General features: G+C 39.0%; 1 protein-coding gene across 2 annotated transcripts in view; it reads right to left on the bottom strand.

Annotated features, from left to right (window-relative positions):
- The window catches only part of DCBLD1 (discoidin, CUB and LCCL domain containing 1), a 37,407-nt gene extending 25,210 nt beyond the window's left edge, over positions 1 to 12,197 (bottom strand). For both annotated transcript variants that reach the window (XM_032215400.1, XM_032215399.1), the window contains exons 1-2: positions 11,908 to 12,197; positions 4,912 to 5,124 (exon numbers count right to left, since the gene is read on the bottom strand). In XM_032215400.1, coding sequence (XP_032071291.1) covers positions 4,912 to 5,124; positions 11,908 to 11,983 — 289 coding nt within the window. In that variant the 5' untranslated portion in view covers positions 11,984 to 12,197. The remainder of the gene's footprint in view (positions 1 to 4,911; positions 5,125 to 11,907) is intronic.
- Between the last annotated feature and the right edge of the window lie 1,505 nt (positions 12,198 to 13,702).

Below are 13,702 nucleotides of genomic sequence, written 5' to 3'. Positions count from 1 at the left end.
TATCAGCCTGACCTCAATACCAGGAAAGATTCTGGAAAAAATAATCACGCGACGAACTAGCGAACACCTAGAAGCAAACAAAGTAATAGCCAAAAGCCAACATGGATTTGTCAAAAACAGATCATGCCAGACTAATCTTACTGCATTCTTTGATAATGTGACAAAATGAGTGGACCAGAGGAATGCCGTCAATATAGTTTACTTGAACTTCAGTAAGGCATTTGATAAAGTAGACCATAACCTACTACTAGATAAAGTAGAAGAATGTGGTTAGACAGCATCACCACCAGATGGATTCGTAACTGGCTGACCAACCGCACTCAACATGTAGTTCTCAATGGAACTGCATCTACATGGAGGGAAGTATGCAGTGGAGTACCCCAAGGCTCTGTTTTAGGCCCAGTACTCTTCAACATCTTCATCAATGATTTGGATGAGGGAATAAAAGGGGAACTCATCAAATTTGTAGATGACACCAAGCTGGCAGCAATAGCCAACACTCCAGAAGATAGACTCAAGATACAGAAGGATCTTGACAAACTTGAACATTGGGCACTATCTAATAGAATGAAATTCAATGGTGAAAAGAGTAAGGTTCTACATTTAGGCAACAAAAATGAAATGCACAGGTACAGTATAGGTGGTACCTTGCTCAGTAGTAGTAACTGTGAGAGGGAACTTGGAGTCCTAGTGGACAACCATTTAAATATGAGCCAGCAGTGTGCAGCAGCTGCCAAAAAAGCCAACACAGTTCTAGGCTGCATAAACAGAGGGATAGAATCAAGATCACGTGAAGTGTTATAATGCCTTGGTAAGGCCACACTTGGAATACTGCATTCAGTTCTGGTTGCCACGATGTAGAAAAAATGTGGAGACTCTGGAAAGAGTGCAGAGAAGAGCAACAAAGATGATTAGGGGACTGGAGACTACAACATATGAAGAACGGTTGCAGGAACTGGGTATGTTTAGTTTAAGAGAAAGAAGGGGAGACATGATAGCAGTGTTCCAATATCTCAGGGGTTGCCACAAAGAAGAGGGAGTCAAACTATTCTCCAAGGCACCTGAGTGTAGAACAAGAAGCAATGGGTGGAAACTAATCAAGGAGAGAAGCAACTTAGAACTGAGGAGAAATTTCCTGACAGTTAGAACAATTAATCAGTGGAACAGCTTGCCGCCGGAAATTGTGAATGCCCCAACACTGCAAGTCTTTAAGATGTTGGATAGCCATCTGTCTGAAACGGTATAGGGTTTCCTGCCTAGGCAGGGGGTTTGAATAGAAGACCTCCAAGGTCCCTTCCAACTCTGCTATTGTATTATTGTATAATGCTATATAGTTTGGATATAAACATGTTTAGTGTATTTAATTTCCAATGTAAAAAAATAAAATTGTTACTGAATTTTTAATAAACTATTTCTCAAAACAGGAAGAAAATAAGGGGAAAGGTTACTGCTTTTCTTTTTAATAGAAATAACAAAATGTGAACATATAGTTTGCAAATAGTGCTAGATGTATTAATGTACTTAAAAGATTTATGGCTATCTTAAAACATGATTCTGGACAATTCATAGCAAAAATAAAACTACAAATCATAAAATAATAAACAACTAAAACCAAGAACTAAAAAAAAATCATATACTATGAATGTATTTATTACATGTTTACATATTTATTTACATATTTATTACATATGTATTTATCACATACACTGCATTAAGCCCATAAATAATAAACCTGTTCTGATTGTCAGGTTTTGCTATATATTGCTATTTTAAGAAAACTATACTTTCAAAGCCACTGAATTCTGGTTATGTACAATACTTGGAAGTGTACTGTTTGGTAGATGGTTAGCTATATATTGATTTGTTTAATGAATGAAAATAAATTTGCAACATGATAAACACTTAACATACTTAAAAAAATAGAATGGAAAGAAATTGTTATTTTTGTGTTTTGAAGTTACAAGAGAAATAAAGACTTTCCCCATTCCTTTTTCCCAGACTAAATTTGCCCCTCCAGACATTTTCCCAGAGGTACATTTCTTGTATCTCTTATATTTCCCAATGACCTGTCTTGTCCTCAAGTGTACAGTAATTAAGACTGCTGATTCATTCTGAAGTTGACTGGTCTGGGGCTAGGAAACATATTGAACTCTATTCCAAATACTATAAAAGAAATTTGGCAAAAAAAAGGGACATGCCTGCACTAGTGAAAGAAGTGAACCAACAGTCTCGGAATCACCAGATCAAGCAAGAATACTGTGAACAATTCTGTAAAAAAGAAGTATTAGGTAAAGGAAGGAGTCTCAATAATTCATCATAAAGGTTGTGAACAATACAGATCTAATTTTAGGAAAGCTGAAGAGTATTACTGTATCTAGTTCAGAGAACTCAAACTCTTGTTGAAGGAACGTTTGAAAAGTAATAAAATCTTGCATTAAAGCATATGTGACATAGTCCCAGAATTAAACATGCCTTTCTATTTAAATGAATCTCAGATTGCAAAACGTGAAGAAAGCTTTTGTTCAAGATCTTGGAGAACTACTGTCAAGGAAGACAGTATGTATTAAATGACCCAATGAATGATTTTCATGATGTTAAGAAGTTATATAGTTCAGCAATAGTTAATTCATTTGAGTGTTTCTATGTATTGCAATAATGCCCTAATTATTTTTCTGTATTGACCATGACAGTATTTAAATACCGTATTTTTTGGAGTATAAGATGCACTGGAGTATAAGATGCACCAAGATTTTGAAGAGGTAATTTTTTTTAAAAAAAGTTTTTGAACTCTGCAGACCTCACAAAAAGGGCCCGTTTTTCTTCCAAAAAAGGACATGAATAGCCTTTAGGAGGCTTGTAGAGTGCTCCTGGGGGCTTGGGGGGGGGCAAAATTCAGCAAAAAATAGCCAGTTTTGCTCTCATTTCTGCCCTCCCAGTCCCCTTTCCCTCTGAAAGCCTCCTAAAAGCTATGCACTGCCTTTTTGGTGAAGGGGCGGGGTTTCGGGAGGCAAAAAATGCTGTATTCAGTGTATAAGATGCAGCCAGATTTTCAGTCTCTTTTTTGAGGGAAAAAGGTGCGTCTTATATTCTGAAAAATATGGTAAGTCTATTTTCCAAGCTAATTTAAAAAGCCTATTATCCCATAACAATGTCAGTATTTTTATATTTAATAGGGAGAAATATTTGTCTTATAAAACTGTACATTTTACTAGTATAGCAGAAGAAGAACTATGTCTCTTTTAATAAGGTGAAAAGCAATGGTGTTAAAATATACAATTATTTAGATCTGAACGGCACTCAGAATCCAAGACTTTGCATGAAAACAACCACTTGAACAAAACTCCTTGACAAATGTATCCCCCATCTTCTCTGTTATGCATGAATGATATAAATGTAACCTGAAAATTCTAATAATTTGCAATATTTTTCAATATTCCATATTATATACATTAGGAAAGCCTCCATTTTCCCTATTTAATTCTTTGTAATCATATATTCTTGCAATCTTTCTTTACCCAGCAAGCACTAATTCAAAATAAAAGCAACTCTGTGGTTCAGAAGGCAGTTTCATTCCAGCTTTTATTCTAGCAATAGCAATAGCAGTTAGACTTATATACCGCTTCATAGGGCTTTCAGCCCTCTCTAAGCGGTTTACAGAGTCAGCATATTGCCCCCCAATAATCCGGGTACTCATTTTACCCATCTTGGAAGGATGGAAGGCTGAGTCAACTTTGAGCCGGTGAGATTTGAACAGCCGAACTGCTGAATTGCAGTCAGCTGAAGTAGCCTGCAGTGCTGCACTCTAACCATTGCGCCACCTCGGCTCTTCATTTAATAACACAAATCTGACCAAGTCTACTTAAAAATAAGAGCCACTTTCTATGGTAATTGCTCTCTGGGAAGTGTGTTTGGAATTGACTAAGTCACATGTTTTCATAGCTGACAGATTAGAATACAATGGAACATTCTTACATTTCTGTAAGCCGCTCGGAGTCCTCCAGGATTGGGGGGCATAGAAATTTAATAAATGAATGAATGAAATGAATGAATGAATCTTGTATTGTTCTGTTATACTAATCACTGTGTGGTAGTTTATGTAAAAATAACACAACTTGCAAAAGGATTATACTCTAATGCCACGATAAAATGAGTACTATTTAGTCATATCTACTACCTATTTTCCTTGATCATCACATTTTCAGTTTAGTCTAGTCATTAGTTCCATTTTGTTGGATGTTATATCATTTCTACAAGTATATATGTGGTATGCATCAGCTCTAATTGGATTCAGAAATCCTGCCTTCCAGAATTAGGCCTAGGGTGACCAGTTGGATCGTTGTGATGACCTGGCCACTATTTTTGTATTTTTTGCATACACATGCCCTTTTTCTAAATGCTTTAATCATCATTTCTTGCATCAACTAAGTTATGCCATAAGTCTAACCCAGAAGGAATATTCAGTTGTGTGTTATGGCTGGTTTTTAAAAAAAAAAAAGAAAAAAAAAAGAAGTGAATCACTAGGCAATGATGAGAACTCCCAACTCATCTTCTTGGCTCATCCTTATTCCTGTAGCTGATTAACCACCAGACAATCATAGTGCCCTTGTATGTCTCAGTTCCAACTCAGTGATTAGTGCTCTTTTTTTAAAGGGGAAAAAAAGCCAAACTCCTGGGTAAACACAATGCAGATAAGAATAAGAAAAGATTAAGATAGAGTGCTGATTTTATACTCCCTTATTGTTAGTTAGTGGGAGCTTTGGACACCTCATCTAAATAATTTGGAAACTGCAGTGGGGATGAGTTATGGGTCTCCATGAAAATGATTCTGATGATTTGAGGAGTGACAACAGTATTGTGGATAATGCCTTAAGTCTTCTAATAAATCAGTTGTACCATCACCTCTTTACATACCATATACTGTTGTGGAATTGTAGATGATAAGGTAGTTAGATTCACATTTCTGGGATTCTATATCCAAGTCTCCAATTTTTAAAATCAGCTGCTTTCCATGAGGTACCTGAATTTTCTTTTCACAGACAGTATGATTGGGATAAGTTCTTGGATAGTTTTTGGATGTCAGAGTTCCACTGTCTCGGTAGATGACTATAGACCCACATCCATCACCTATTTGAAGAAAGAGATGAAAATTTAAGAAGTCTACATCAATAGGTATATATCTCCTGCACTGCACCACACATTCAACTCTGTTAAAATATCACTTCCTACATACTATTCTCTAGATTTGAACATCTATTTTTAAAGTAGGTTCTCAATTATCTCTTAAAAAAGAAAGGGAGGTGTGAATCACCAGTTCAGAGGTTACTAAGCTTGCATGAAAAATGTTCTTTGTTGTCAAAAATAGTGAGAAGTGTGTCTAGAACCAATTTACCCATTAGGCACAAGAGGCATAATACCCAGGGCCCATGAAAATCTTTTAATTGTTTTTTTTAATAATAAAGAATAAAAATAAAGTAGAAATTATTAATTTTAAGCCTTTTAATAAATATTTAATTTCATGCTTTTTAGGCAAGTTTGCGGGCAAAGAAGACACATTTGAACATCAAACTTATGATTTTATTTATAACTTATAGGCATAGTAAATATAATTAAAATTTAGTAGTCCTAATGATATGCGATGTACATCACACATAATCAGCAATTATTATTATTATTACAAAATATTACATATTATACATTATTTACTATTCCCTACTTATCTCTAAAAATACAAAGGGAATATTGAAAATTGTAGGAAATATATAACAAACAAAATATCCTAGAGAAAATATGCTAAACTACAGTTAGAACAATGGCTTGGTGTAATAGTGTAACCCATCCCATGGCATTTCTTGAAAAGATCTCTTAGCAAGCCACAAAATACTACAAAGCAAAACATAATGTATTATTTAAAGTACATTAAAAACAGTTATAGACCAATGAACTATTGTATAGAATAGAATATAGAAAAATGGATGCCAGCAAGCATGAACCCCTATTATAGGAAGTCAGTCTCCTAGACTGCCTATCCTTTACAGCTCAATCTATCAAGGCTTTATGATAGATTTACAACATCTATTTTTATCAAAGCTGCTGTGTGACAGAGTGAGTTCCTGTTATTTGATCCTGCTCCTGCAGAACCTAGCAGTTTTAAAGCATGTACATCCGAGTAGATAATTAGGTACCACTTCAGTGGGCTCGTTAACGAGGACGTTAAAGGAGCCCCCAACTCCCGGGCAACAGTGATATCACCATGGAAGCGCTTCGGTGTTTCCCATATGAAAGTATAGGAAGTATCTTTATATCAATGCTGATGTTCCTTATGAACACTTCAGAACATTCTTGGAAAATAAAATGGTGGTGACTACAGTGTGGTGTTCTGTTTAATAATGTGCCCAGAAGCCTAGAAAAGAGACAAGTTACACTGACATCACATGCTAGAAAGCATGAGAAACTTGAGAGAATGATGGGAAACAACCGTACCCACCTGTTGTCTATCCAACTCCTCATAGTAAGTATTTGGTGAAAGTGCCCACAATATGCTCTCAAAATTTCAAATAAGGTTGGAGGAAGCTATGACCTAAAATCTTTCTACTGTGGACAGAGCTAGCAGTAGGAGAAAGCTTGCAATCAAGATTCCTCTGGCAAAAAAGAAACATAGCTCCAGGTTTCAAATGCAGTGCTGGTGAAATATAAAAAGCAGCCACAGCTGACTAAAAGATAGGCAAAGTTGCTTTAAGGTCTGCTGGATGGACAGGATACATGTATGCCCTGAAGATATTCTGCTTGGCTCTGGTGGAAGTGTTTCCTGGTCAGGCACATCCACATCCAGAAGATCTTGGGTGAGCCTCAAAACAGTCATGGCTTCAAGCAGTTGCCACCGATTCCTGGCTTTGAGAATGCACTAAATCTCATTTCTTCAACTGAAAATGCTTGGGCATCATATAAACTGGGCAGTGATCCACTAAAGTTCACATTATAATAAACTGATTAATCTTTAAAAAGTCACAAGACTTTTGAATGCTCTGATATGTACAGGTATAATACCTACTTGTTAATGCTTGTCTTCCTCAATTAATGGAATGACAAGAAAGGGAGAATGTCAGCATTTAATAGGAAGTGGGTGGTGTTTACTGCAGCTTAAATTCATCTCCAGATTTTCATCTACTTTGGCTTCCATGTTAAATAAGCTAAGGGGTTAAATTCTCAAGCAGATTTTTCAGGAAACAGCTCCAGTTTTCTTTTCTGACTGGAGCCTTCAATTTAAGAAATATTGGGCCTCAAGAAATGGCATTGTTTCTGGCTTAACTCTTTCTTCTCTTTTGTTCCTCAGATTGGATCTCTCTGCCATTTTCTTTTCACGAGGACAGCAATGTTAAAGAGAACTAATAGTTCCTTGCCTGAATTTATCCAAGGAAGAATGGGAAGGAACATCTCATGGTGGGTTCCGGATCCCGTTGCAACCGGTATGCTGCAATGGGGCCCAGCTTCCACCATGTGAATGCGTGCAGCATGTGCGCAGCGCGAGCAAGCATACTTACCGCCCGTGGAGCGTCACACAGGCGCCGTACTCTCCATGCGCGAAAGCTCTGATCGGCTCAAATAGCAGTAAGGAGAGCAGGTGGGTGGGTGGGCCTTAGCAGTTAGACTTATATACCGCTTCATAGGGCTTTCAGCCCTCTCTAAGCGGTTTACAGAGTCAGCATATCGTCCCCAACAATCCGGGTCCACATTTTACCCACCTCGGAAGGATGGAAGGCTGAGTCAACCCTGAGCCGGTGAGATTTGAACAGCCGAACTGTTGAACTGCAGTCAGCTGAAGTAGCAGTGCTGCATTTAACCACTGCGCCACCTCAGCCCTCTTCCGGAGCACTGTACTGGAACTGTACCTGGTACTCTCAGCAGGCAGTGGTACGCCCATACCAGGGCGTACCAGTCGTATCCCACCACTGGAACATCTGCCCAAACTAAATAGGACCAGTGATTTCCACTTTTGCTTGCTTCCAAAATAATTATGAAACTACTGGTCTTACAGTAATTGCTCAGTATATTTTACAGAAAAGAGAGGGAAATTATTTGATGGAGACAGTGTTCTTGTGTATATTCTATAGCATTCTGTCAGAGAGTTCAGTCTACTGTATTGAAACACATTCTTGCAGAATTGGACTCTTGATGGTCACATCACATGGTAATATGGATGGGGCTAAAGAACACATTGGATAAAAAGGGCTTTACAGACCTTTCTAAGCAATTTACTGTGTCAGCATATTGCCCCCAACAATATGGGTCCTCATTTTACTAACCTCAAAAGGATGGAAGTCTGAGTCAACCTTGAGTTGGTCAGGATCATACCCCTGGCTGTGGGCAGAGTTAACCTGCAATGCCGCATTCCAACCACCGCACCATCACAGCTCTTATGCCAAATTTTGGCTTGCTATCTTATATAACAACCAAACTTTGTAAACAAAGGTTTATGGTTTAGAATATTGGACAAATCCAACTAACTATGATATATTTAATAAGTGATGGGGTTAAACAAATTATGTTTTAGTGCAATATGTGAACCCAATCATCATCTTATTCAGTTTTACAGGCTAAAATATAAAGCAATCATGCAGGATATTTTTCTTAAATTTTATTTTTGGGACGCTACCCAAGATAATACGACACTCTGCACCATTTTTACTCTTTCTAAAAACATTCAGCCACAGTAAGACAGAAGAACAGTTCTTAACATATTTGAAATTCAAGAAGGATCACTTAAAGTTAAAATGTTAATTCTCACCCTGGTTGAATTCCTACCATTGGCTTGCCTTCTACTCCTTGTAAGAATAATTTTAAAAAATGACAAGGACTAATTTTCTAAATTACAGGTAATTATTAAATAAACATAATTGGGAAACCAATATTATACTAATCAACCATTATGCATGAAATCTTGCTGACAAACCTTAGAAATAAATCATACTGTATAACATATAACCTGCATAGCCTGTATAATAGTGGAACAGTCCACTATTCGGGGTTCACCATCTGTTAAGTCTTTAAAGAACAGGCCGGATGCTACCTCTCATGGGCATCTTAATTCGTTTTTCTGCACACTGAAGAGAATTGGGCTAGATGATGCTCATGGTCCATTCCATCTCCGAATTCTATGATTTTATGTTGCTCTGTTTTACTGGTTAGCAGTGAACTCTTGACTACTGTTTTACATAATATGCACAAACAATGACAGAGAATCTTTGCTCATCGGTCTATCTTCCATTTTATTTCAAATCAAGCCACACATCAGATAAATGTTTGCAGTTATCTATTTTTAATACAAAGCATAACATCACATTATCTGACTTACTCTTTACAACAGTCCCATATGATGGGCAGTTAATTATGCACCTGTAATGCTGATGAGGAAGAAGCTGAGATACAAGCACTGCTCAGCCCAAGGCCACCTGCCAAACTCATTGCAAATCTTAAACACATTTTTCTCCTATCTCATATTTTGTGTATTATCTTCTTGAGAATTTGGAACCTTACCCCCACTTTTTTTTTTAGCAAATACAGCAATAAGTTCTAATGAATGTATTGACCAAACTATGGATTTTATATCCCCCCCAATAGTTCTTTTACAATGTTATAACTAGATAAACAGATAAAGCTGTCATGGATTAACACAGTCAAACAATATAAATCAACTAATATAGTAAAACTCAAGGTTCTATTTGCAAAGCCATGTTTTCTAGCTGTATTAGACAAACCAAAGGTTAAAAAAAAGGAATCTCTCTCCTTTTAATTTGTTGTAGAGCAGTGGTTCTCAACCTGTGGTCTACGAATCCCTAGGAGCTCCACAATATCATGATGGGGGAGGGGGTGTCCGTGACAGCTAGAATTTTAGGATTTAAATCATGAGTTAAGTCTTGGGGGTCTATCCATGGTCCATGGCCACCAAAGGCATTTAAAGTGGGTCCATGGGGAATAAAAGATTGAGAACCACTGCTGCAGAGTATTTGGCCATCATCTGAGAGATCTACATATATCCTTCAATATTTTTGTTTAACTACAGCAACTTCTTAATTAAAAGACAAAAAGACCTCTAAAACTGTGGAAGTTTATAACTTCATAGGAAATACGAACCATTCTGCATGTCAAAATGTCAGCAACTTTAGAACACTGCATTTCTAGTTTCATTTAAGGGAACCACTTACTTACATGTGCTAACCTGTATCCACCAATCATCTATTTCTGAGTTACAACTGATTGTTCTGAAAGTGGAAATTCCCACAAGGTACAAATAGCAAAGTTCACCTGAAGAACATATCTATAATCATTCAAAGGTAATCCCTCTAAAAGGAAAGCAAATTAAGAGTACATCTCACTAACCAGCAGGATTTCTTTTTGAGACTATGTTATAGAAAAAACTAGTTTGAAGTTGAAAAGCAAGCATCTTGAGGAATTGCTAATCTTAAATCAGGCTGCTTAAAACAGGTCCGCAAACATTCTGAGATTTAATTTTGCAGGGAAAGCCTGAAAGGTATGCTAGAGGAATTGAAGTGACAAATTCCAAACACCTTAAAAGAAATACATTTCACACACCATGCTTTTTAAAGGGTGTGATTTCCGGGACTTGCAGATGATTTTTTTTTTAGATAAGACCCAGCTTCTAGAAGATAAAATGCCTGGTAATACATGCTTGAATTAACCAGTGTTGGTACCACTATCAGTGTAATATTTCATTTCTACACAGTATTTATCAAGTTTTAGGTATACAAGTTGGAGTGAGACCCAGCAGAATCTTATCTCAGCATGGCTCACAACCCTATTCAGGCATTCATAAAACGTGAATGTGCTAACTCCATTCATTCCACTCATAACTTTCTCACAGGTTTTTTCATAGCTTTCAAAGCTCAGGGAGATTGGAAAAGAGACTGTAGCAATGCAAGTCTCTTTTTGCAGTCAGGTGGAATCTCTACCATTTACATGACTGTGTAGATATTCTAAAACTAGAAACTGAATGCCGATTCTGATTTTTCTTGCTCCATGCGAAAAGGATAAGAATTTATAAAGCAGTAGAACTCCACAGCTCTCAATATGGCTACCTCACTTCTCAGCAACACACGTGCCCATCTCTAATATATCAAGATACCCTACAAACAAGGTGAGGCTAATGAAGGATTCAGATGTACATGTCACAAGAACCTTCTTTATTACATTCAAGAAACCAAGAAGTTTTTTTTTAAATAAAAATAAAAATAAACCTCTACTTCCAGACTGCTGAAGTTCAAAGAGCCGGATCAGAAACTTTAAGAGACCTGTTATCTACCGGTATTTGTAGAATAGACACAAAGTCAGCTGTTTTATCCCCCCCCCCCCCGCGAAAGCCGAGGTTGAAAGCAGGGTATAAAAAAGAAACATACGCGTGGGAACTACAAGATTAAAAAAAGCTGCAGAGTGTATACTGTAACAACACAAATCCGAACTCCGGCAGATTATTTCCATCAACAACTTCTAGCCTTAGGTTGCGTCTCAATTCGAGGTTTTCTTTTTAAAAGAGCAGCCCGTTACACCAAAACAAGACAAAGCAAAAGAAGGTTTTATCCCACCGTTCCGATTCCAAGGTTTTTGGAAGCTGCGCTGAGATCAAAGTTAAGATGAAGGTTTCAAAGACCTTTTAGAAACCTTGGAGATTCTTACGATCTCCGGGATAAAAAGAACTGCGGCCGAAGAAATATCTGACCATGCAAAGTGCTCGTTCGCTCGGTCCACAGAGAAGTGGATCTTGCCCGATAAGAATAATGCCTCTTGCGGGCGCGTCCATCCACCTTCAGTCTCTCATTCCCCCACTTCCCCGCTCTTCGCTCCACTAAACTTTCCCATGCCAAACGTGCGAACCGGCAGCCAGGCCGGCCGACTCACCGAGCTTCTCCGCCGAGCTCCCCGACAACAAAGCGGGCAGCAACAGGAGGACACCCAGCTCACGACTGCGGCCCATAATCCCCGGACCTTCTCGCTGACTTGCTTCCGCCGGCACTTTTCAAAACTCGCTCCCGCGCCCGGCCGGGGAAGGATTTGTGCGCCGCCCGTTTTTCTTCCAAGGAGGCGTCCAACTCTCACCCCAGATGGGCAGCGCTTCTCTCCTGGCTGTAGTCAGGCGGACCTCCCTCCCTCCCCCCACTCTCGTGGGGCGAAGGAAACGAGGAAGGAAGAAAGCGAGGAGCACGGCCCTTCGGATTGGATGTCGGAAAGGGGCGGAGCCTATGGCCAGGCTCCTCCCCCTGGGTCCTTGTAGGAAAAGCATCTGTAGTCTTCTCGTTCACAGCGCGGCCGGTCGACTTCTCCCACCCCCCTTCCTCCACGTACAGGTGACGCTATCAAGGCATTTGGAAAGAAAAAAAACCGGGCTTTCTCGGAAGGAAAAAAACGCCTCGGTTGTTGGGGGAGGAAAGCGGATCGAACCGTAGACTTGAACAGATTAATAGAGTTGGAAGGGACCTTGTAGATCATCTAGTCCAACACACACGCGCGCACACACACACTCACACAAGCAAGAGACGCTACACCTGTGATGATGTAAGTGCCCAAGCTGCTGGCATGCATGCGCACATACATGCCACACAAAGACCCAAAGACCGGCTGGCCTGGCATCCCAACACAGACAGTGCGGCAAGAGGTAAGATCGTTTTCTTTCGTGACCTTCTGTTTCATCGTTTGCAGTGAAACGGAAGCTCACGAAAGAAACGCCATGGAGATGTTATCTGGAGCGACCACACATGTGCCAGCAGAGAGGGCTCTGTGTGCCATCTCTGGCACGCATGCCATTAGGTTCGCCATCACAGCCCTACACTGTTTCTGACAGATGGCAGTCCAGTCTCTTCTTGAAAGCTTCCAGTGATGACGCTCCCACAACTTGCGAAGGCAAGCTGTTCCGTTAGTTGATTGTTCTCACTGTCAGAAAATTTCTCCTTATTCCTAGGTTGAATCTCTCTTGATCAGTTTTCATCCATTATTACTTGCCTGGTGCCTTGGAAAATAGCTTGACCCCCTCCTCTCTGTTGCAGCCCCTCAAATATTGGAACACTGCTATCATGTCTCCCATGATCCTTCTCTTCACTAAAGTAGCCATTCCCAGTTCCTGCAACCGTTCTTCATATGTTTGAGTCTACAGTCCCCTAATAATCTTGGTTGCTCTTCTCTGCACTTTTTCTAGAGTCACAGCATCTTTTTTATAGTGTGGTCGTGACCAAAACTGGATGCAGTATTCTTTTAATAGTAAGCTCGATTTCCTAAGCAGGAGTCCCTGAATTCTCCCTCGACCCCCGCTATTTCCCAGTGAAAAATACTGTGATTATTTCTGGATCCTGGATCCTCTCTCACTGAGACGCAAGCACAGTGCGTTTGATATTGCATTGCTGTTACAGAGCATGTAGTAAGTGCTTTTTAAAAAATAGTTTTGAGCAATTACTGAACATGTAGTTAACACTAAAATGTCTGTAAGGGACCACTAGAGATTCCTATAAATTGCACCCTTCTCCTCTCTTAATTTTTCTCCTTTTTGGCAAAAAAATTTTATGCTTATTATAAGCAAGTGGACAAATCTTAACATTCATATCCCAAAGGTGCTTTTTTTTAAAAAAAAGAGGCAACTGGTTTTTCTGGTTTTTCTTTGAAGACGTTTCGCTTCTCATCCAAGATGATTTTTCAGTGTAACATT

The sequence above is a fragment of the Thamnophis elegans genome, chromosome 4, assembly GCF_009769535.1.
Source record: "Thamnophis elegans isolate rThaEle1 chromosome 4, rThaEle1.pri, whole genome shotgun sequence".
NCBI classification, from domain to species: Eukaryota; Metazoa; Chordata; class Lepidosauria; order Squamata; family Colubridae; genus Thamnophis; species Thamnophis elegans.
Note: the sequence above shows the minus strand (reverse complement) of the source record. Positions and strands in the feature narration are given on the sequence as shown.